The 22,582-nt window shown below is 37.9% G+C and overlaps 1 protein-coding gene across 2 annotated transcripts; it reads right to left on the bottom strand.

Moving 5' to 3' along the window:
- Nucleotides 1-17,373: 17,373 nt before the first annotated feature.
- Nucleotides 17,374-20,976, bottom strand: LOC108987683 (protein trichome birefringence-like 25). 2 transcript variants are annotated; one of them, XM_018960660.2, is made up of 3 exons: nucleotides 20,176-20,976; nucleotides 19,474-19,751; nucleotides 17,374-18,487 (listed from the first exon to the last, which is right to left on the bottom strand). In XM_018960660.2, exons 1-3 carry the CDS (start codon nucleotides 20,432-20,434, stop codon nucleotides 17,693-17,695), a joined length of 1,332 nt encoding a protein of 443 aa, XP_018816205.1. In that variant the 5' UTR covers nucleotides 20,435-20,976; the 3' UTR covers nucleotides 17,374-17,692. The 2 variants fall into 2 exon arrangements, with proteins under 2 accessions (XP_018816205.1, XP_018816204.1); XM_018960659.2 differs by having other exon boundaries at nucleotides 19,474-19,757; nucleotides 20,176-20,964.
- Between the last annotated feature and the right edge of the window lie 1,606 nt (nucleotides 20,977-22,582).

The raw sequence follows: 22,582 nt of genomic DNA, 5'->3' as shown, positions 1-22,582 counted from the left end.
GAGAGATTAATAAAACTAATCTAAGAATTAAACTAGATTAGAAAGTAATTGACAAAATATGAACTGAAAATTGAAAAGCCCAAAATCAAGATTCTAGGGTTCATCTTTGTATTCAAATCACAAATTCTCAAAATTAATGGCCCATAGCAATTGTAATCACTGTTAAATGAAAGCTTAAAGAAGCGAGAAAAATAAATAACAAGAAGTAAATAAACAGCAAATAAAATGCCCAAAAGTCTAAACCAAATATTTCAAAAATAAATCATAAACTTTAAACTAAAATTAAATAAATAGTAGAGAGTGAAAAGAGCAAGCCAAATGAATGGAGATGGAGGTGGTAGGCAATGAAGGAGGCGGTTGGAGCGGCAATTGGACCCTGGAAGAGTTCTTCAAATGTGCGGCGCTGGTCTCTAAAAAGTCTCCAATTTCGTGCTAATGATATGCTTAAATAGGGTAGGAAAGAAACCCTAATGTCTGTATATTCCCGCACACAAAATCGTTTAAAGTTTAGGACTCAACTTGATGGCCACTTACGCGCTTCAAGAGTTTGAATTTAGAAATTTTTATTAGAGACAACTTTGTAACCCTTTAAGATAGCTTTCCAATGCATCAAGAATCGTATCAATTCTAACTTTGAACGGAAAGTTATGATTAAAATAATAAAGTATGTTCATTCTGTCTCCTAACGCATTTTGGGCTCTGATTCGAATTACTCTTAAACCCCATCATTATCCTTATTTGAAGAGTCCAACACTCGTTGAAAGTTCTTATGTTGTTCCAACGTCTTACCCACTTGAAAGTCCTTTGAATTTGAAATTCGAAATAAAATAATAGAAATTAGAAATAAAATAAAATAAGAATAATAGAATATAAAAAATATGTTGTGCATGTGAATGAATATTGTCCAATTAAATCAAGTTATAAAATTAAGCATAAATCATGCAATTAACCAATTTAAATCACGACTCGGATTTATTCATCTTAACCATTTTTTCATCTAAAAACAATAATAATGTAATGAAATAAATAAAACATATTAGTTCTAAATGTATAAAATATGCAATTATTTAGCTCAATCAGTTACCCACGCCTCTCTCCTTTCAATTTTCACCTTTCTAAAATATCCACCCCACCAAATCCCATTTTCTCCCTCCCATACTTTTAGTTTGACTCAAGCCTCATCAGTTGAGTCTTTTCTCTTCACGCACAGGGCTTGCTGCAGGCTTGTTCTCTCTCCGTCTTTCACACCCTTCGATGTTTTTGGTGAATTTTTGGTGTTGCGGTTTGGGTGGATTTTCAAATTTAGTTGCCGAATCAAGCTAGAGTAAGCATCATCTCCCTCTCCATCTTATTTTCTTCCACCTCACAGCCCCTCACTGTCGACCCTCTCTTTCTCATCACTTGTAGATTTTTCTTTGTGATTATTGGTGCTGCGATTGTGGGAGATTCTCAATTAAGTGGCTAAATCAAACTTGGGTGCTGCATTTTCGTGGGTCCTCGAAGTTTTTTAACCGCCGAAGCCTATCATTGGAGACACTATCATTTGTTGGTAGGCCATTCTCATTCTATGTTTATCGCGCACGCACACACATTCACTTCAAGTTATTTTATTTCACTCCAATGAAACTTCTGGGATATGATTTCAAAATGTGTAGTCCGTGGGTTTTTGAGCATTTTTGTATAAGCAGACACCTTGTGTTGGAATGGTCTTGAGTTTGGATTAATTGGGTTGGTTGTGCAGTGAATTAAATGGATACTCAGGGTTGGGTAGTGGCTAATTTTGTACTATTCGAGTTTTATATGACCGGGTTAAATTATTTGGAGGTATATTATTGTTGTTTTGTTTGAGTTTTTGGTGGTTGCTTGGAGTTAAGGGCCACTAAAGTGGGGTTGATATAATGATTATTTGAGTTTGACGTTGGCTTTGGTGCGTGTATAAGTCAATATTGAAATTGGTATATGGTATTTTGAGTTGAAATGTGGGTTGTCCAGATTATTATACCGCTGTTTGAGTTGAGTTAATTTGCTGAAATATGGTTTGGAATTATCAATTTTAATTATTTAGATTGAAGTTGTGTTGTTGGTCACTAAAACTTAGTATATATTATTTTTTATGAATAGGTGACGAGACTAATAGAGGTCAAATTCAAGGCATAGATAATATGCTGCAGGAGTCAGGTAATCGGGGTTCCTATGCTAGGCTTTACATAAATAGTTTAGACTGAGGTTAATTTTTGTGAAAATTATGCATGTTTTGTTATTAAATGAGAACTTGGGAAAAACAACAGCGATTATTTATTTGCATTACTCATGAAATCTATATAAAAAAAAGAAAATTTTTCTGACATGCATTGTGCAGACATGAGCTATATTTTGTCATGATGTCTCTGAAATCTGAAAAATGGCGATATTGAAAATTTAAAAAATTGTACATTGATTTAGAAAGATGCTCTGACTTTTGTTTTCAGTATGTAAGAAGGATATGAATATGTTTTGGTACTCTGTTTTGTTTTGATATGGCATCTAAAAACCTTTGGCATGGTGTACTGATTTTGTATTTGACTTTGTCTCTGCTCTACTCTGTTTGGGTTGGTACCAACTTCTCTGTCTTTGAGTGCACTCACTTTGAAAACAAAGTATTTTTTATATGGTCTTTCCTGTGTGCACATTCGGGGCTCCGAGAGTAATAAGGGAAATATTCACTTGTCACTTCCCAGTTTGGCCACTGGGGATAGCACAATCCTACCATGGGGTGAAACGTGGTCTCTGCTCTGTGAGATGCTCTGTTTTGATGTGATGATGATGTTCAGGTTATGTTATGTCAAAGTACTCTAGGTTTTATGTGTCTTAAAACAATCGCTCAGTTTCATTTGAAAACATGTTTTGTTGCATGATAACTTTGGAAAAAATTTTATTCTGCATACTTTACTTTGTAAATGTTTATATTTGCATGCAAGTATATGTCATCTATTTACTGAGTTGTTGATAACTCACCCCTTATCTTCATAATATTTTCAAATGATATGGATCGTCCAACTAAGGACCAGAAATAGGAAATGTGAGCATATCTAAGCTGAGGAGAAGGTGTCGAGTACCATAGGGTACTACTGTTAAAAGAATGATTTCTGATGTCTTTTGGATTTAATTATGTATTTAATTTAGTAGGACTAAAGGATTTTTCAATTTATTATGTTATGACTACTGGGAGATTGTGGACCCCTTGGTTTATTATTATTATTACAATGATGACTTTGTAGAGTTTATAATGTGTTTATTTATAAAATATGAGATTGTTTACTGTTTATGAAATCTTTGGTGATCTTAGATATGTTGGGAGACATGTTTATAAGTGACAGGTAGTAATTCACCCAACTATCCAGGTACGGGGCTTTACAGTTGGTATCAGAAGCAGGTTTGAGATTCTGCAGACTATAGTATGTGAGATTTCAAATTATAGATAGACTTTAAAAGAAATCAATTTCAGATTTGATATGATTGTGGAGCGGACTATAAGGTTGAATATTGTTGGTATTGGAGGTTTTAGAATTTGAAAACTTTAAGAATGATTTTGATGTATTGGATTTTACGGGTTTATGAGCTGAATTCATGTTGTTTGAGGTTTGTTTTGATTCTGAAGATTATTATATAGATTTGATGGGGTTAAAGTTTTAGACTTTGGAGATTGATCATTACTACTATTGCGCGTACTTATTTTCTCTTTATTATAGGTACCTTTATAACTTTGAAGTATTATATATATATATATATGTGTGTGTGTGTGTGTGTGTGTGTGTGTGTGTGTTGTTTTACGGGTACCACTAATTATTTATATTTATATGAACTCTATATTTTTTGAAACAATTAGTAAAGATTCAAGTTTTTTTCAAGATGCCACCTCGTCGTCGAGAACGAAATATGTCAGATCTGAACGCAACCGAGGACGAAAGGGAAGCAAGTTCGAGTGTTTCCAAAGTACTTCGAGCAGCGGAATATCAATTAATAGATGATCTCGAGCAGAATTCCTCAGGTCGCCAACGCAACTATAATGAAAGAGGTTGTATTGTAGAACAATTCAATCAGATGCAGCCCCTTCATTTGATGGGAGAAACGAACCAACCCCGACGAAAGATTGGGCTCAGGATATTGAGGAGATATTGGGGGTCCTAACCTGTACAGATGAACAGAAGGTGGCGTACGCCACATTCAAGTTGATCGGGGAGGCGAAAAGATGGTGAATTTCTGAAAAAACTATCAGATGGATGCATTTCAAGCAGATTTTTCTTGAGCTCTTCTTCCTAAGCTTGGTCTGAGACGACAAGACTATGGAATTCGCCACTTTGGTGTAGAGAGCTATGAGTGTACACCAATATGCAGCCATATTTACTGAGTTGTCACTTTTTGTTGTGTACCTGATCCCTGAGGAGAAAAAGAAGGCACGTAACTTCGAACAAGGGCTAAACGAAAAACTTTATGAATGAGTGGTGGGCTTCCAGATTCGAAACTTTTCAGAGTTGGTGAATAAGGCCACAGTTTTTTAACGAAGCCTTCAAATAAGCGCTATACTGCATGAGCAAAGGAAGATGACTACTCCATCTAGGTACCATTCTGGCATGGACCATGGACTGTGAAAAAAGAGAAATGAAGGGAATAGCTTAGGTAAGAGGCAAGTTCAGGGTAAGCAACAACCATATCCGTATAGGACATGCAATCAAGTGCATTCCAGGGAGTGCATAAAAGGGGTATGATTATGTTTCCTTTGCGGCAAACTAGGACACTACATCAAGAACTGCCCATTGCAAATGGATAGCAACAAGGCGACCATACTGCCACCTAGAGAGGCTGAGGATAGGAATGATATGATCACTGGTATGACTTCTTTGTTTTCCTTTAAGGTGGGTTTTTTTTTTTTTTTTTTTATCTATTGGTTATGGTTAAGACTTTGGATATTTTAGTTCATGGATAATGTTGAACGTGATCATGGGTACTCTTTTTTTGTTTTCTAATAATGTTATTGTGTTATTTGACTCGGAAGCGACACATTCATTTGTTTCCATGGCTTACTCTAGATTTTGCACTTTAGAAACCGAAAAGTTGAAGCACAAGTTAGTGGTCGCGACCTCAACAGAAAATTTGATAGTCTGTTGTGAGATTCTACCAGGGTGTCCTTTATCTATTGAGGGAAGGTTAATGCCAGCATATTTAATAGTGTTTCACATGATCGGGTTTGATGTGATTTTGGGTATGGATTGGATGGCTTCCTACTATGCCAGTATTGATTGTTTTAAAAAGGAAGTGGTATTTAGACCCCTAAAAGAAAGTGAATTTCGGTTTACAGGGTTGAAAGTGAGGTTGCATCCACCCATCATATCTGTCATTCAGGTTGGAAAATTGTTACGTGATGGTTGTCAGAAGTTCTTAGCCTGCGTGGCAGAAGCACTAAAAGAGGAGTTGAAGCTAGAGCAAATACCTGTTGTGAGTGAATATTTAGAGGTTTTCCTAAAAGATTTACCTGGACTGCCACCTGAGCGGGAGGTACAATTTGCTATTGAATTAATCCTAGGCACGACACCCCTTTTAAAAGCACCTTACCAGATGACACCGTCTGAATTAGTGGAACTTGAGGAGCAGTTGCAAGATTTGTTGGACAAGGGTTTCATCAAGCCCAGTGTATCACCTTGGGGAGCTCCAGTTCTTTTTGTGAAAAAGAATGTTGGATCAATGAGAATGTGTATTGATGACATGGAACTTAATCCAGTGACCATAAAGAATAAGTAACCGCTACCCCGTATAGAAGATTTGTTTGATCACCTCTAGGGTGCTCAGGTATTTTCAAAGAGTGATCTTCGATCTAGTTACCATCAATTGAAGATCAAGGCAGAAGATGTGGCTAAGATGACTTTCAGGACCCGTTATGGCCATTATGAGTTTTTTGTCATACTTTTTGGCCTGACAAACGCCCCATCAGTATTCATGGATTTGATGAATAGGGTGTTCCATGAATTTTTGGATAAGTTTGAGGTTGTTTTGATTGATGATATACTAATATACTTCAAAAGCAAGACTGAGCATGAAGAACATTTGAAGCTGGTACTTGAGATACTCAAAGATAAAAAGTTCTTTGCTAAATTGAAGAAGTGTGAATTTTGGGTAGAATCGCATTTATGGGGCATGTAGCTTCCAAAGATGGCATTTTAGTGGACTCGGAAAAAGTTGAAGCAGTAGTTAATTGGTCAGCACTGAAGAATGTTCATGAGGTTAGAAGTTTTTTGGGATTGGCAGGTTATTACTGTCAATTCATTGATGGTTTCTCCAGGATAGCAGTTCTTCTCATTGCACTCACCAGAAAGAATAATAAGTTTGAATGAACAACAAAGTGTCAAGAAAGTTTTCAAGAGTTGAAATAGAGATTAGTGACAGCTTCAATGTTAACAGTCCCCACTACTAAAGGAGGATTTGTAGTTTACAACGATGCATCAAGGCTTGGTTTGGGGTGTGTATTGATGCAACATCGGTAGGTTATGGCATACGCCTCATGACAATTGAAATTTTATGAACAAAATTATCCCACGCATGATCTGGTACTCGCGATAGTCATTTTTGTACTTAAGATTTGGAGACACTATTTGTATGAGGAAAAGTGCGAAATCTATTCGGATCACAAGAGTTTGAAATATTTCTTTACCCAGAAGGAATTAAATATGAGGTAGAGGAGATGGCTTGAATTTATCAAGGATTATGATTGCACCATCAATTATCACCCAAGCAAAGCTAATGTTGTAGTTGACGCCTTAAGTAGGAAGTCAATGGGACCGGTAGTTGCAACCCTTACCACTCAACATATGTTGTTAATGGACTTAGAAAGAGCTGGCATTGAGGCCATCACTAGTGATACAAGTACTTTCATGGCCAGTTTGACCGTTCAACCAGCCTTGATAAATAGAAGCAAAGCTGCTCAAAAAGTGGATTCAGGGTTGGTGAAGCTAAAGGAAGGAGTCAGGAACGGGGATAAATTTGACTTTAGCATTTCCAAGGATGGAGTTTTGAGGTTTTGAGGTAGATTATGCGTGCCAGCTAATGATGAACTGAAAAGGGTAATTCCTGAATAAGCACACAATTCTTTGTACACAGTTCACCTAGGGAGTACCAAAATGTATCAGGACTTGAGAGAGTCTTTATGGTGGAATGGCATGAAAAGAGAAATTTCTAAATTTGTGGAACAATGCCTAACTTGCCAACAGGTGAAAGTGGAGCATCAAAGACCAACATGATTGTTACAGCCACTCCAAATTCCAGAGTGGAAGTGGAAGTGGAAGTATATCTTTATGGACTTTGTGACAGGCCTACCAAGGACATTGAGCATTCAAGATGCTATATGAGTAATCGTGGATCGTTTAACGAAGACTGCTCATTTTGTGCCCATTAAAGTTTCTTATAAACTGGAGAAACTAGTTGAGCTGTATGTGCGGAAGATAGTGAGGTTGCATGGAGTACCGGTATCCATTGTGTCGGATAGAGACCCTCATTTCACTTCCAAGTTCTGGCAAAACTTACAAGAGGCAATGGGTAATAAGTTAAGTTTCAGTACTGCTTTTCACCCTTAGACAGATGGGCAGTTAAAAAGGACTATTCAGATCTTAGAAGACATGTTGAGGGCATGCGTGATGGATTTTAAGGGAACTTGGATGCTACATTTACCATTGGTCGAGTTTGCTTATAATAGTAGTTTTCAGGCTAGCATTGGAATGGCACCCTACGAGGTTTTGTAAGGCAGAAGGTGTAGATCTTCATTATATTGGGATGAAGTAGGTGAAAGGAAACTTTTGGGGTCAGAGATTATTTAGCAAACCACAGAGAAGATAGATATTATTCGGGCTAGAATGAAAGCAGCTCAGAGCCGACAAAAGAGTTATGCAGACAAACGTCGCCGCCAGTTAGAATTTGAGGTTGGAGATAAAGTATTTTGAGGATACCACCGATGAAAGGAGTTATGAGATTTGGCAAGAAGGGTAAGTTAAGCCCAAGATATATTGGACCATTTGAGATTCTTGATTAGATTGGACTAGTGGCTTACAGGGTGGCATTACCACTGGCACTCTCGGGAGTACACAACGTGTTTCATATGTCTATGTTGAGGAAGTAAATCCATGACCCCACCCACGTTATAGATCATGAACTACTTCAGATTCAAGAGAATATGACCTACACCGAGGAACCAATATGGATTTTGGATAGAAAAGAGCAAGTGCTACGGTCTCAAACTATCCCTTTGGTTAAAGTGTTGTGGAATAATCATGCTATTAACAAAGCTTCATGGGAATTGGAGGAAGAGATGAGAGATAAGCACCCACGGTCTTGAACTATCCCTTGAATGCGAGGTTGATATATTGATTATTTGAGTTTGACGTTAACTTTGGTAGGTGTATAGGTCAATATTGAAATTGATATATGGTATTTTGGGCTGAAGTGTGGGCTGTCCAAATTATTATATGGCTGTTTGAGTTGAGTTAATTTGCTGAAATATGGTTTGGAATTAGGAAAATACTACTCTTACCGCTAGTTTCTACCGTTATGAGTTTTTTTATTTTTAATTTTTATTATTTTTTACTTAATGATTAAGTAAGTATTTTTTAATAATATTATAATTTTTTTATTTTTTTAAATATATTTAAATGTGTTAAAAAAATACATGTAAGAAAATACAAAAAAAAAAAAAAACTCATCTCAAAACCACTAGCGGGAGCCCCAGCGGTGGGAGTAGCACTGCTCTTGGAATTATGTGTTTAAATTATTTAGATTGCAATTGTATTGTTGGTCATCAACACTTAGTGTATATTATTTTTTATGAATAGGTGACGAGACTAATAGAGGTCGAATTCAAGGCATAGATAATAAGCTTCAGGAGTCAGGTAAGCAGAGTTCCTATACTAGGGTTTACACGAATGGTTTAGACTGAGGTTGATTTTTCTGAAAATCATGTATGTTTTGTTATGAAATGAGAACTTGGGAAAAACAACATCGATCGTTTATTTGCATTACTTATGAAATCTATAAGAAAAAAAAAATGTTTCTGACATGCATTGTGTAGACGAGCTATATTTTGTCATGATGTTTCTTAAATATGAAAAATGGCAATATTGAAAATCTGAAAAAATTGTGCATTGATTTAGAAAAATGCTCCGACTTTTATTTTTAGTACGTGAGAATGATCTAAATATGTTTTGGTACTCTGTTTTGTTTTGATATGGCATCTGAAAACCTTTGGTATGGTGTACTGATTTTGTATCTGACTCTGTCTCTGCTCTGCTCTGCTCTGCTTTGTTTGGGTTGGTAACAACTTCTCTATCTTTGAGTGCACCCACTTTGGAAACAAAATAGTTTTTATGTGGTCTTTCCTGTGTACATACTCGGGGCTCTAAGAGTAATAAGGGAAAGATTCACCTCTGTCTCTGCCCGGTTTGGCTACTGGGGATAGCACAACCTTACCACAGGGTGAAATATGGTCTCTACTATGTGAGATGCTCTATTTTGATGTGATGATGATGTTCAGGTTATGTTATGCCAAAGTACTCGGGATTTTATGTGTCTTAAAACTATCGCTCTGTTACATTTGAAAACATGTTTTGTTCTGCATGATAACTCTAGAAAATATTTTGTTCTGCATACTGTATTTTGTAAATGTTCATGTTTGCAAGCTAGTATATGTCCTCTGCTTACTGAGTTATTAAACTCACCCCTTATCTTCATAATATTTTTAGATGATGTGGATAGTCCAACTAAAGACTAGGAATAGGAAATGTGAGCATGACTAATCTGAGGAGAGGGTGTCGAGTACCCTAGGGTACTACTGTTAAAAGAAGGATTTCTGATGTCTTTTAGATTTAATTATGTCTTTGGTTTAGTAGGACTTAAGGATTTTTTAGTTTATTATGTTGTGACTACTGGGAGATTGTGGACCTCTTGGTTTATTATTATTATTATTGCAATGATGACTTTGTGGAGTTTATAATGTGTTTATTTGGAAAATATGAGATTGTTTACTGTTTATGAAATCTTTGGAGATCTGAGATGTGTTAGGAGCCATGTTTATAAGTGACAGATAGTAATTTACCGACCCATCCGAGTACAAGGCGTTTCAGGGTGGGCTGGGCTGAGTGGGAGTAGAAGAATTGATTTGGAAAGGGAAGATATGTTCAGCAAAAAGAACATCACATGAGATATACATGCATTTGTGAGTGAGATCTAGGCACTTGTACCTTTTGTGGGATGAACTATACCCTAGAAAAATGCAAGGAGTAGACCAAAAATTCATTTTATGACGATTAGAAGGTCTTAAGTTTGGCCAACATTGACACCCAAAGACTTTGAGAAATTTATAATCAAGGGGTTTATAATAAACCAAAAAATATGGGGATTTATTTTTTAGAATTGGTGTGGGATGTAAATTAATGAGATATAGTGCTGTTTCAAAAGCATCATCCCAAAAGGAGAAAGGGAGTGATGTTTGGGCAAGGAGAGTAAGTCCAGTTTCAACAATGTGATAGTATTTGACTCAATAATCCCATTTTGTTGATGGGCGTGAGGATGAAAGAAATGATGAGAAATACCTAGTTGTTGACATAGATTTGTTAAAGACCGAAATTCACCACCCGCATCTGTTTGTATGGAAATAACTTTAGTATTGAAAAATCGTTGGACAAAGGTAATGAAGGAAGTAAAAACTGCTAATACATCAGACTTATATTTAAGAGAAAAAAATCATGTAAATCTAGTAAAATGGTCCACTATGAAAAGATAATAACGGAATCCATTTCTTGAAATAAAAGGCTTTACAGACCTACTGGAGCCTTTTGGAAAGGTGAGTTGGTGAGATTTAGCTAGTGGGCAGTCGGGACAAGTAAAAGGAGAGTCACTGTGAACAAAAGGCAAACAGCTTCTATTCACTATGCGAGACACAGAGGGGTGACCCAAATGCTTGTGCCATTGAGGAAAAGGAACTCGTTCACCGATCGTGGCAGAAGGATTGGATGATGACGAAGGTGAAGGAAACTGGTAGAAGCCATCACGTTGAGGTCTGCTGGTGAGGAGCATCCTCGTCAATTTGTCCTTAACCAAAAAATAGTTGGAATGGAATTCAAAGAAACATGCATTATCAGAACAAAATTTAGCAACTAAAACAAGGTTTTTTGTAATGGAAGGAGCATGAAGAACATTAAAAAGCTGAAAGGAAGTAGAGGAGGAATGAAGAGAAGAGTCATCAATGTTACTAATTGGTAGCCCGTTGCCGTTGCTCACACGGATCTGGTTATTCCCACTATAAGGTGCTGATGAGAGGTTAAGTTGTGATAGGTCATGCGTGATGTGGTGGGTTGCGGCAGAGTCAGGATACCAAGTGGGGTCTGCTATGGACGAGGGAGAGGTGTAGTGAGCAAAGAAGGAGTTCGGAGGTGCAAACTAGTTATAAAGGAAATCGTATAGGTGTAACCAACTGATTTACTTGACTAAAGGAAATCGTATAGGTGTAAAACTGACTTACGTCTATCCCCTGTAAATCTGCTACCCGATAGTATAGGAGCCTCTTGTTATGGCATTTGAATATTTTTGATATCATCGTATATTTAAACTTGTAACTGCAATATCATGTACAACCCTTATATATAGAGGACACTCTCATATCAATAAAATAAGTTTTCGTATCTTCTATATGGTATCAGAGATCAAATTCTCTAACGAGTTTTTTTTTCTAAATGGCCACATCCTCTGAGTCTGTGATCGTCAACAACTCTGAGCCCAATGGCAATGGCGACACTCATCTTGTTGCCATTAATGCCGGCTCTCAGCTTCCTTTAAAGCTGACACCTTCCAACTTCCCTTCATGGCGTGCCCAACTGATGTCTTTACTCATTGGCTATGATCTTCAAGGTTACCTTGACGGCACCTTTGTCTGCCCGTCATCGAAGCTTCCCACCAGCACCTCCTCCTCTGCAGCTGTTCCAAATCCAGCCTACTGGCACTGGTTTAGGCAAGATAAGCTACTCCTTCATGCTATCCTTGCATCAGTTTTCAAACCAGTAATGCCACTCATTGCTTCTTCATCTACTGCTCGTGATGCATGGTCAAAGTTGCAACGATTGTATGCCAATCGTTCATGCACTCGTGTTATGCAACTTAAGGAGGAATTGACTCTCATTCAACGAGAGTCTCACTCGGTCTCGGAGTATCTTCATGCCATTAAGGCTCTTGTTGATGAACTTGTGGTGATTGACTCTCCCGTCTCAGCGGATGATATTACACTTTATGTTCTCAATGGCCTCGGTCCTGAATTCTATGATATTGCAGCACCTATTCGGACACGTGAAACTTCTCTTACATTTGAAGAACTTCATGACATGTTAGTTGGTCATGAAAACTACCTAAAACGTATTGAAGCTTTCAACTCATCTCTAGTTGCTACTGCAAACTCAACCCAGCGTCGTCCTGCTGGTTCCAAATCAAATCGCAATCAACGTTTCACCCATGGATCCTCTGGCCAGCAATGCACCAACTCTAGTCGATATGGTCGTAAAGAGAGGACTGGTAAGCCACAAATTATTTGTCAGCTATGTGACAAAGTGGGACACTCAGCCAAGTTCTGTCGCTCAGTTTCTACTGAAAAGTCAGCAAATTGTGCCACTACAAGCGAATCAAATGACAAGAAATGGCTTGTGGATTCAGCTGCTTCCCATAACATTACCTCAGATCTTGCAAACTTATCCATTCACTCGGAGTACGATGGCACGGATGAGGTCGTCATTGGCGATGGTTCAGGTTTGCGAGTCACACATGTTGGCTCTATAAATATTCCCTCCTCCTCGAAAACATTTACCTTAACCAATACTCTTTGTGTCCCTAATATTCACAATAATTTTATCTCAGTTCATAATTTTACTCGCTCTTATAATGTTTATCTGGAGTTTCATCCATTTCATCTTCTTGTGAAGGATCAGAGCACGGGGACGACTCTTCTTCACGGTAAATGTAAGGATGGTATCTATCCAATGCCAATGGTTCCTATTGCTACCAAATCCTCTGTTTTAGCACTGGTTGGTGAACGCACCACGTCTGAAATATGGCATAAACGACTTGGGCATCCGTCAAATAAAACTGTTGATCTGGTCATTCGTCAGTTTTCTCTTCCAGTTGCAGTGTCTCGTTCCTCTTCATCATCCCTTTGTACTGCTTGTCAATGCAATAAAAGTCATAAATTGCCTTTTTCTCCTACTTCTCTCATTAGCACTCATCCTCTGGAATATATCTATACAGATATTTGGGGACCTACGTCCTCCACCTCACTTGATGGGTTTCGGTTTTATGCATTGTTTGTTGATCATTTTACCAAGTACTCGTGGTTGTTTCCAATTCGTCAAAAGAGTGAGGTCCACACCATTTTTGTTCAGTTAAAAGGGCTACTTGAAAACCAATTTGGTTTTAAAATTAAGCACTTATACTCGGATAATGGAGGGGAATATTATGCTCTTCGCAAATATCTTTCTTCTAATTCCATTAGTTGGCTAACCACCGCTTCTCATACACCGCAACAAAATGGTATAAGTGAACGTCGACATCGTCACATCGTCAAAACCGGCTTAACTTTATTAAGTCAGGCAAATCTTCCTCCATCTTATTGGTCCTATGCCTTTCAAGCCGCGGTTTATTTAATAAATCGTATGCCGACGGCTGTTTTAAAAAATAAGAGTCCCTTTGAGTGCTTATTTGGTCGTCTATCTAATTACAAGAAATTGCGAATTTTCAGTTGTCAATGTTATCCATGGTTAAAACCTTATACTACCAATAAGCTACAACCAAAATCAGTGCCTTGTCTCTTCTTAGGTTACTCGAATTCTCAAAATGCCTATAAGTGTATGGCCCTTGATACTTCCCGCATCTACTTGTCTCGGCATGTTGTTTTTGATGATTGTCTATTTCCTTTCTCTTCCTCTGCCCAGGTCACTATGTCCTCACTGTCAATTTCAGGTGCTAACTTACAACATCCTGCAATACCAACGGTGCCTTCCACTGGACTGACACCTTCCTTGCATGAGACCGTGACGAACAGAACTCCTCCAGCTCCAAATCTGTTTGCTCAGCCAACCACCTCACCTGCACAACATCATCCAGCAGAAATTACTCAACTCGACACACATGCACAATCCCGTCCATCAGAAATATCCCAACCCGAAACACCTGCACAACCCAGTTCAGCACCAATATCTCCACCTGAAACATCTGCAGCTCCAACCCAACCCATTCGTACTCATACCATGATCACCAGATCTATGAATAATATTCATAAACCCAAGCAGCTTTATCTAGCTACAAAACACCCTCTTCCTCAACCTGTAGAGCCAACATGTGTATCTCAGGCCTTGAAGGATCCCAAGTGGCGACATGCTATGTCAGAGGAGTTCACGGCTTTGGTTAAACATGGCACTTGGGAGCTTGTTCCACCCAGCTCAACCATCAAACCCGTGGGCTGAAAATGGGTTTTTCGAATAAAACGAAATCCTGATGGTAGTATCTCTCGCTATAAAGCGGGGTTGGTGGCAAAAGGATTTCATCAACGGCATGGTTTTGATTATAATGAGACGTTCAGCCCGGTTGTGAAACTAGTGACTATCCGAGCTGTCCTCTCCATTGTTGTTCAGAAAAATTGGCCCATTCGCCAACTGGACGTTAATAATGCATTTTTACATGGCCGACTTCAGGAGGATGTTTTTATGATTCAACCTCCGGGTTTTGTTGATCCTAATCTGCCTTCTAACGTTTGCAGGTTAAAGAAGTCCTTATATGGCTTAAAACAAGCACCTCGTGCTTGGTATCAAGAACTGAGTACTTGCCTTCTTCAGTTGGAATTTCAACAGTCCAAGTCGGATTCCTCTTTATTCATTTATAATTGTGATGGAGTCACGCTATTTTTTCTTATCTATGTGGATGATCTCTTACTCACAGGTAGTGACTCTACCGTTATTTCTAAAGTGGTTGAACAACTTGGTCGTCGGTTTTCTCTAAAGGATCTTGGATCCTTAAATTACTTTCTTGGTGTCGAAGTCATATCAGTAAAACAAGGGCTGTTCCTATCCCAACAAAAATATATTCGGGATCTTCTCACTCGCACAAAGATGGACGGTGCCAAGGCAGTGATGACTCCACTTGCCACCAAGGATGTACTTCAGCTTCATGATGGATCTTCTTCTACTGATCCAAGTGAGTATCGCCGAGTTATAGGAGCTCTCCAATATTTGTCATTTACTCGACTTGACATCGCCTTCCCGGTCAACAAGCTGGCTCAGTTCATGCATAAACCGTCTCAGCTTCATTGGACTGCTGCCAAACGAGTTCTGCGATATTTGAAGGGCACTCTTAATCATGGTATTCTTCTCAAGCGCACTGGAAATCTAACTCTTCAAGGGTTCTCTGATGTGGATTGGGCAGGTGATAAGGATACCAGATCCTCCACCTCTGCCTATCTAATTTTTCTGGGTGCATGCCAAATATCCTGGAGAACACGAAAGCAGCGTGCGGTAGCCCGTTCGTCCACTGAAGCAGAGTACCGGGCTTTTGCTTTAGCCACCTCAGAACTAATTTGGATTCGTTCACTGTTCCATGAGCTTGGTGTTCCGATTTCTAAGCCTCCACATTTATTGTGCGACAACATTGGTGCTACTCAATTAAGTCTTAATCCAGTAATGCATTCAAGGATGAAGCATATTGCTATTGATCTCCATTTCGTTCGGGATCTAGTCTCAAAAGGAATGCTACAAGTCTCCCATGTCAGCACCCACGATCAACTCGCAGACTTCTAACTAAGCCTTTGTCACGACAAAAATTTCAAAACTTATGCACCAAAATTGGCTTATCTGATGGCACGCCTATCTTGAGGAGGAAATCGTATAGGTGTAACCAACTGATTTACTTGACTAAAGGAAATCGTATAGGTGTAAAACTGACTTACGTCTATCCCCTATAAATCTGCTACCCGATAGTATAGGAGCCTCTTGTTACGTCATTTGAATATTTTTGATATCATCGTATATTTAAACTTGTAACTGCAATATCATGTACATCCCTTATATATAGAGGACACTCTCATATCAATAAAATAAGTTTCCGTATCTTCTATACTAGTAGGCATGGTCGAATCGGTAATGGCATTGCAGTGCAATATGGCCAGGTTTATTACAAACCTGACAAGTGGGTCTTTGTTGGTTATAAGATGAAGGATTAGAGGTGGGGTGGGAAGAGTTTGAGCTACGACCTCGATGATTATAGAACCTGCTTCGTCCTCTATTAAAATGACCTCCTCGGTAAGGTGGTCTTCCTCGTTGATCACGAGATGGATGTCCAGTACTCAAGTTTGCAGATGGCTCAAAAAGATTGGAAGTGTTGCTGCTGCAAGAAAGATGAGAGATTCGACTTTCTTGAATCAGGAGTAGATGATATAATTCATGAGAGGTAACAGGCTCAGCTCGAGTAGTTATGGAAGTGATAAAGGACTCGTAAGATGGTCCAAGACCTTTCAAGATATAAGTCACAAAGTCTTTATCAGGTAGTGGATTTCCAGTGGCTGAAAGAGTGTCAGCTAGCATACGCACTCTGCTAAAATAGTCTGAGATGGATTGGTCACCTCGAGACAAGTTGGTAAGTTGAAACCGAATTTGGAAATCTTTAGCTTGTGAGTGGGAGCTGTACATGGATTCAAGAGCTAGCCAAAGCTCACGGGATGTAGTTGCAGAGGCAACATGCCCAATGACTGACTCAGTGAGGGAAGAAAAAAGGATGCTGAGTATTAACTGATCAGTCCGTCTCCATGAAAGGTAAGAAGGATTAGGTTGAGTAGTGGAGGAAGAAGAAGCATTTTGTGTAACTAAGAGAGTGGGAGAAGGAAAATGGCCTCTCAAATATGTCTGAACTCACCATATGATGTAATTTTCTGGGTTGAGTTTAATGGTGACTATATGAGAAAATGAGGACGTAAGGGAGGGAGAAGGTGTGCTGAGGTTGGTTGGTTCAGTGGCCATGGTGAGACGAAGGATCAAGAGACTGCTAGTCAGCAGCTCTGATTCCATAACAGAATGAAAAGAAAAAGACCATGTTTTCTGTAATGCTCTGTATTTCATCGAAACGGTTTACAATGTTTACGTCTCTTTATATAGAATAGACATCAGTACAAAAGTAAGAAAAGGCAATAAAAAAGAAACGGTTACAGCAGTGGACCACTACTAAACAAAGAAATATTTCCAGAATCTTTTATGGCAGAAGTGGACGTGGCAGAGTGAATTTTCTTTGTCTGTGCACCTGCATTGCTCTTTGGCTGTGCACTTGTTGTGTAGGTTGATATTAGTCAATAATAGATCCTTAACAAAAAACAATACAAATGTAATAATTAACCTATGGCGAAACAAAATTTAATATTATAATACAATGAGACCAACTCAAACGCATTTTTTAAGTTCTCTTCCCAACAGGATGCAGTCTGGCCAATGCCTTCCTAGCAGCTTCACAGATAAATCAGCATGCAGAGAGAACAACTGGAGATAAACCAAATGGAGGGTATATGTGCAGATGGCAACAGAGCCTCATCTTTAATATTCAAAATTGATGAAGCCAGATCCCAAGGACCTCGGAAACCCAGATAGCCCAAACACAACGAAAGCAGTCATCTATATTTTTCACCATTCACCAGCAATTCCATCACCAGGTCATTCCAAGAGTCAATTGGCCCTGGCAAGCACCAATGTAAGCAATCATTCTGAACTTTGGCATTCTTATCTTTCCCAAAAGGATGGAATTTCCTGTAGGGTCCCGGGTGTCCGTCCGGCCGCAGTACCGAAAGGCGGGTTGTATCTAATAGCTTCAAAATTACCCCATTTTCAGACCCTACACTTGCAGCCTTCTCAACTTCTTCCAACTCGATGTCACGCATTATAGTGTCGACATCTCTCATCTCAATCTCGCCATCCTTGAATGGCACTGTTCGATTGCAGTACCCTCCGCTGAACCACTCTCCATTCTCAAAGTGATCAGGTGTGGTAGTTCTGAAGAAGACAAATGGCTTATGGTTGTGGTATTCATCATGCATTACAAAGTTGAGAACCAGCTGAAGTGCCTTGCGGTATGCATAGTCAAATCCTAGCTCTGTTAAGTTCTTTCCAGGGCAGTAATGACAGCCTGCGATGGTGTTGTTCTCATTGTAAATTGCTGTTTTGAGAAACCATTTTCCACCGGCAATCACCACGTAATCAAAGTTCTTGTATTGATCCGTCCATTTTTCGTCAAGTTTGTCAAGGTAAAGCTGGACTTCTGATGAAGACACGCCATTCATGTCCTCGAAGATTGCTGCTTTAACGAGGAAAGGAGTCCATATTACTGAAAGCGTGAAGTTGTGAGCAGGAAAATGCCATCTTTTGGATCTGTATTCCTCATCGTGGTAGACCTCAACAGCTTCTTCGACCTGTGGAACATAATCATGGAAAATTGATTAGTTGCATAATATGAAGGACCAAACTGTTAAAAACTGATAGGAGGATATGTATCAGAGGCTCTAGAACCAACAAAACATCGATGGAAACTTCTTCAGACAGCAAAACTAAGTAATCATGTCAGGTACTGGCAGTAGGTCCTAGTGTATCTTTACCACACTTCTTTAACGCTATGTTTGGTAAGTGAAGTAATATGAGATTATTTCACTACTATTCTTAACCAGTTCATTACTACTATTCACAAACTATTCATTAGTTTTTCACTACTATTTACAAATTATCTGAGATAACCTCAACATCCAAATGTAGCCTCGAAGATGATACAGATAAGAGAGATCTATCCCACTTTGCATTTTCTCCCAGTCGTGTAAACCCTTTTTATGAAGTACCCAGATTGTTTACAGAAAGATGGTGAAAATGGATACGCATTAAGGAGAAATGAGAACATAGAACACTATCAGTAGTTATAGAAGTTGTTGGTTTCCTTGCTTCTTTCTTTTCCTTTATTCTAGAGGACTTGATTTAAATAACCGGTATCGTGCTGATCACAAGTAGAGCCAAGCCAATTAGTGCTAATGACAGAAGTGCAGACGAAAAACCAATTACAGCAACAGTAATGCCCTCACAACTAATTATTGACTTTCAAGAGAAAGCCAGTACTCCACATGGTAGGTAAACCAGCTTAGCCAAGCCAAGACAAGACACCACAACCTCTTCAGAGCAGTAGTCTAACATAAAAGGGACAGCTGTGCTCCACTAATGAAATCAGCATTGATGGTTGAAGTTGGATTATGACAGTATCTTTATGATCTACCAGCGCAGAAAAATAACTGAAAAATAAGAAGAGCGGTACCTAAAATGTAATTTTGAACATATCAATATCAATAGCTTAGCAGTTGCTGTGTGCCAAAATCTGATATTTATAAGCAAAAACATAAACTTCAGCTTAAAAGTGTACCTGAGAGAGGATACAGAGTAAAGACTGCACATGGTTACGAGAGATGGAATCACCAATAAACGCCCAAGATTTATCCCTCATAAGGTCTAGAAATCTGTGAGAATTGAACCTTGGTAATTCACAGTCCCTTGGATTCCACCTCCAGTAAAGATAACCTGAATCTGGCCGTCCATTCCTCATACAATTTTGATGGTCTTCAATCACATGGCAGCTCTTATTGGTGTAAGCTGGGCCTGATTGCTCAGCTATCCAGTCTCCCTTGAATATATCACATTTTACTGAAACTATATTGCGTAAATTAAAATCAATAGAAATCAATGTATGATGGAAGATTGTGGCGGGCAACAGATCCAACAGTATTAAGGAATTAAACTCAAGCAAGAAACCACTTTCATATACATTCTTGGAGATAGATTTCAGATATAAATTAGCATAAACTACACAAGTTTCTAAGTGCCCAACAACTGAAGAACCAGTGAGTAGTTGAGCTGAATGATCTGGCTGGACTGCCATGTGAATTGCATCAGTTTCACCTCACATAAAGATGGTAAAAACAGGAAGAAGATTCAAGAAGTTGCCATTCCTAAATAGCAAATAAAGATTCATAAAAAGATTCAAGAAAGCCATTTATAAGTTAATCATTCATGCACATCTTAACATAAACAAAAACATATATATTAAAAAGATGGAAAACTTCCTTACCATTCTCAGATGTGTAGCTTTCATTTTGAGGGAATGGAGAAGAAACAGGCGCTTCAATGGGAAGAGAAACAATAGGGGACTCTGTTCTTTCCTCTGCAAGAGGGGGTGTCTCTATGTTTGAAACAATCCTGATAGAATCAGAGGATAAAAGGCGAAAAGCAAGACCCAATACGAGAAACGAGATGGCAAACTTCACAAAGACATGATTGTGTTTCTGGAGTGATAACAGTTTCGAATCCCACCTCGCTTCCTTCGCCATTTTCGTGTCAGAAAAACCAAGAAAATCTCCGAGCAGATACAGAAAGAAGAACGAAAAAAGAAAAACTAAAGTGGCATTACTTTTCGCAACAGAAAAATCGGTGTTTTAGCATGAAAAAGAGAGAAGGTTTTATTACGAAGGACGTGTACGTGTGTTGTCTTTTCGTTCCCTTGCACTTGCAGCTAGCTGTCGCCGAGTGGATATAAAGGGAGTTGCTTCGTGTTAGATACGTTAAAACCCATCGGGATTTCGACCTCCAAAGATTTATTATGAAGCCATTCACGGCCACCGAGACTGTTAAGGCAAAGACAACCGTTATAAAAAGTTTTTAGCACCAACCCATGCATCTGCAGAATTGGTGCATGGGGTACATGAATCTGCAGCTGAGCAGAGAATATTTGTCACCCAGTCCATATCCAAGTAGTATATTGTTTGCTCTGATGGTTTTGGTAGCAAGTTGGAAAAGGCAACAAACAGAACATCATGATCATGATGGATCCGAAGCACATGTCTTGTTTCTCATCTGAACATTTTAGTGCATTGTAGAGTGGATGGATAGCTTCTTTTTCAAATATAAATCAGTAGTAAATGCATGTTGGATAGCTCAAGCACAGCTGTCTGCAACTTCAATTATCTGACTGCTTTAAAATGTTAACATCATAGGTGGACCACCTCTCCCGCCCCATTAATAATATTTAATCATTAAAAATATATATATATATCAATATTTCTAATAATACTTTTTTTTCATTTAATTTTTGTTTTTTTTAATCACAATTAGTGATGTGATAGATTTCAAGTTTGTATCATTTAAATTGTTAATAAAAGAAATTAGTTGAAATGGTGCATCACAAAGAAATGCCACAAAAAGTAACATTATTCATATATTATATTGTGAAAAATATTTTATTCACAAAAAGATTTTATAAAAGTAAATTTACAAATTAACGTTACTTGATATGATATATTAGATTGTAAATGTACTTTTATAATAAAGTAGATCTAACGTAGTATATGAAATCTTATCAGTCTGTAAATTTATTTTTATGGAATCTTTTTGTAGTTATAGTATTTTTCTTACACTTAATTGGTTAATCAATTTTTAAAAAATAAAAAAAAAAAAATCTGAACACCTTGATTAAATAATTTGAATAATGGGAACATTTACATTTAAGATGGAAGAAATGTATAAGGTTTGGTAAGGGGTTCATATCAGTCAAAGTAGAAGACCAACCACACCCCCAACAACATGTAGAGTAGAAAGAATTTTAGACGTTAAACATCATTAATCATTGATTAAGATGCTTAAACTAATATCAGGAATGATAATTGATCTCAACTAGTGTCGGTCCATGCAGGTCCAAGAAATTGATTGTTAAAATACAGATTGTATTTACCTAAAAAATAAAAATAAAGGATTGATTGGTCCATGAACTCTAAAAAAGTGAAATTTTTACCGTCTGACATTGTATGATTGAGTTTGTAAACAACTTGAACATTACATGAAGAACAATAATAGCTTGACACTTGTCGAGTAACAAACATGTAAAAAAAATTTGAAATAGAAACATTGCATTTTTTTTTTTTTTTTTTACTTTTTAAATTAATATGTGAAGTATCTTAAAGAAATCAAATAATTTGAAAAATTAAAATAAATTAGAAAAATGGGATAAAACGAGTGTCATCCTGCACCGGCCATTCCCGAGCTGTAAGTAGGGAAGAATATATCTACAAAGAATTTTGCTATGCATCAATTATTATTTACCATCACACTTTACACTTGACAACTTTTTATTTATTTTTTCATAAGGTGTGAGGTGTACCCAGTGAATATATAGTAGCTGATGAGAAAATTAATCCAAAAGGTGAGAAATGCACATACTTTCATTCATTTTCAACACTTGATTTCTTTCACAGCATCCTATATAACGATTAGATTCACGATTTGTCTTCGTGCTTTTGTAACAATTACAAAGTAGTGGTGCTCATGAGGAGATAATTAGAGCATGCAACTTTGCATTTTTGTTAATTTGTTGCTACAAAAGAATCATATTTCAATTAAATAAATAAATAGGTTTCTAATAAAATTATCAAAGATCTGCATTTCTTGCCTAAACCCAAAACATTTCATTGCTTTCTATAGGGAGT

The sequence above is a fragment of the Juglans regia genome, chromosome 12 (genome assembly GCF_001411555.2).
Source record: "Juglans regia cultivar Chandler chromosome 12, Walnut 2.0, whole genome shotgun sequence".
NCBI lineage: Eukaryota > Viridiplantae > Streptophyta > Magnoliopsida > Fagales > Juglandaceae > Juglans > Juglans regia.
Note: the sequence above shows the minus strand (reverse complement) of the source record. Positions and strands in the feature narration are given on the sequence as shown.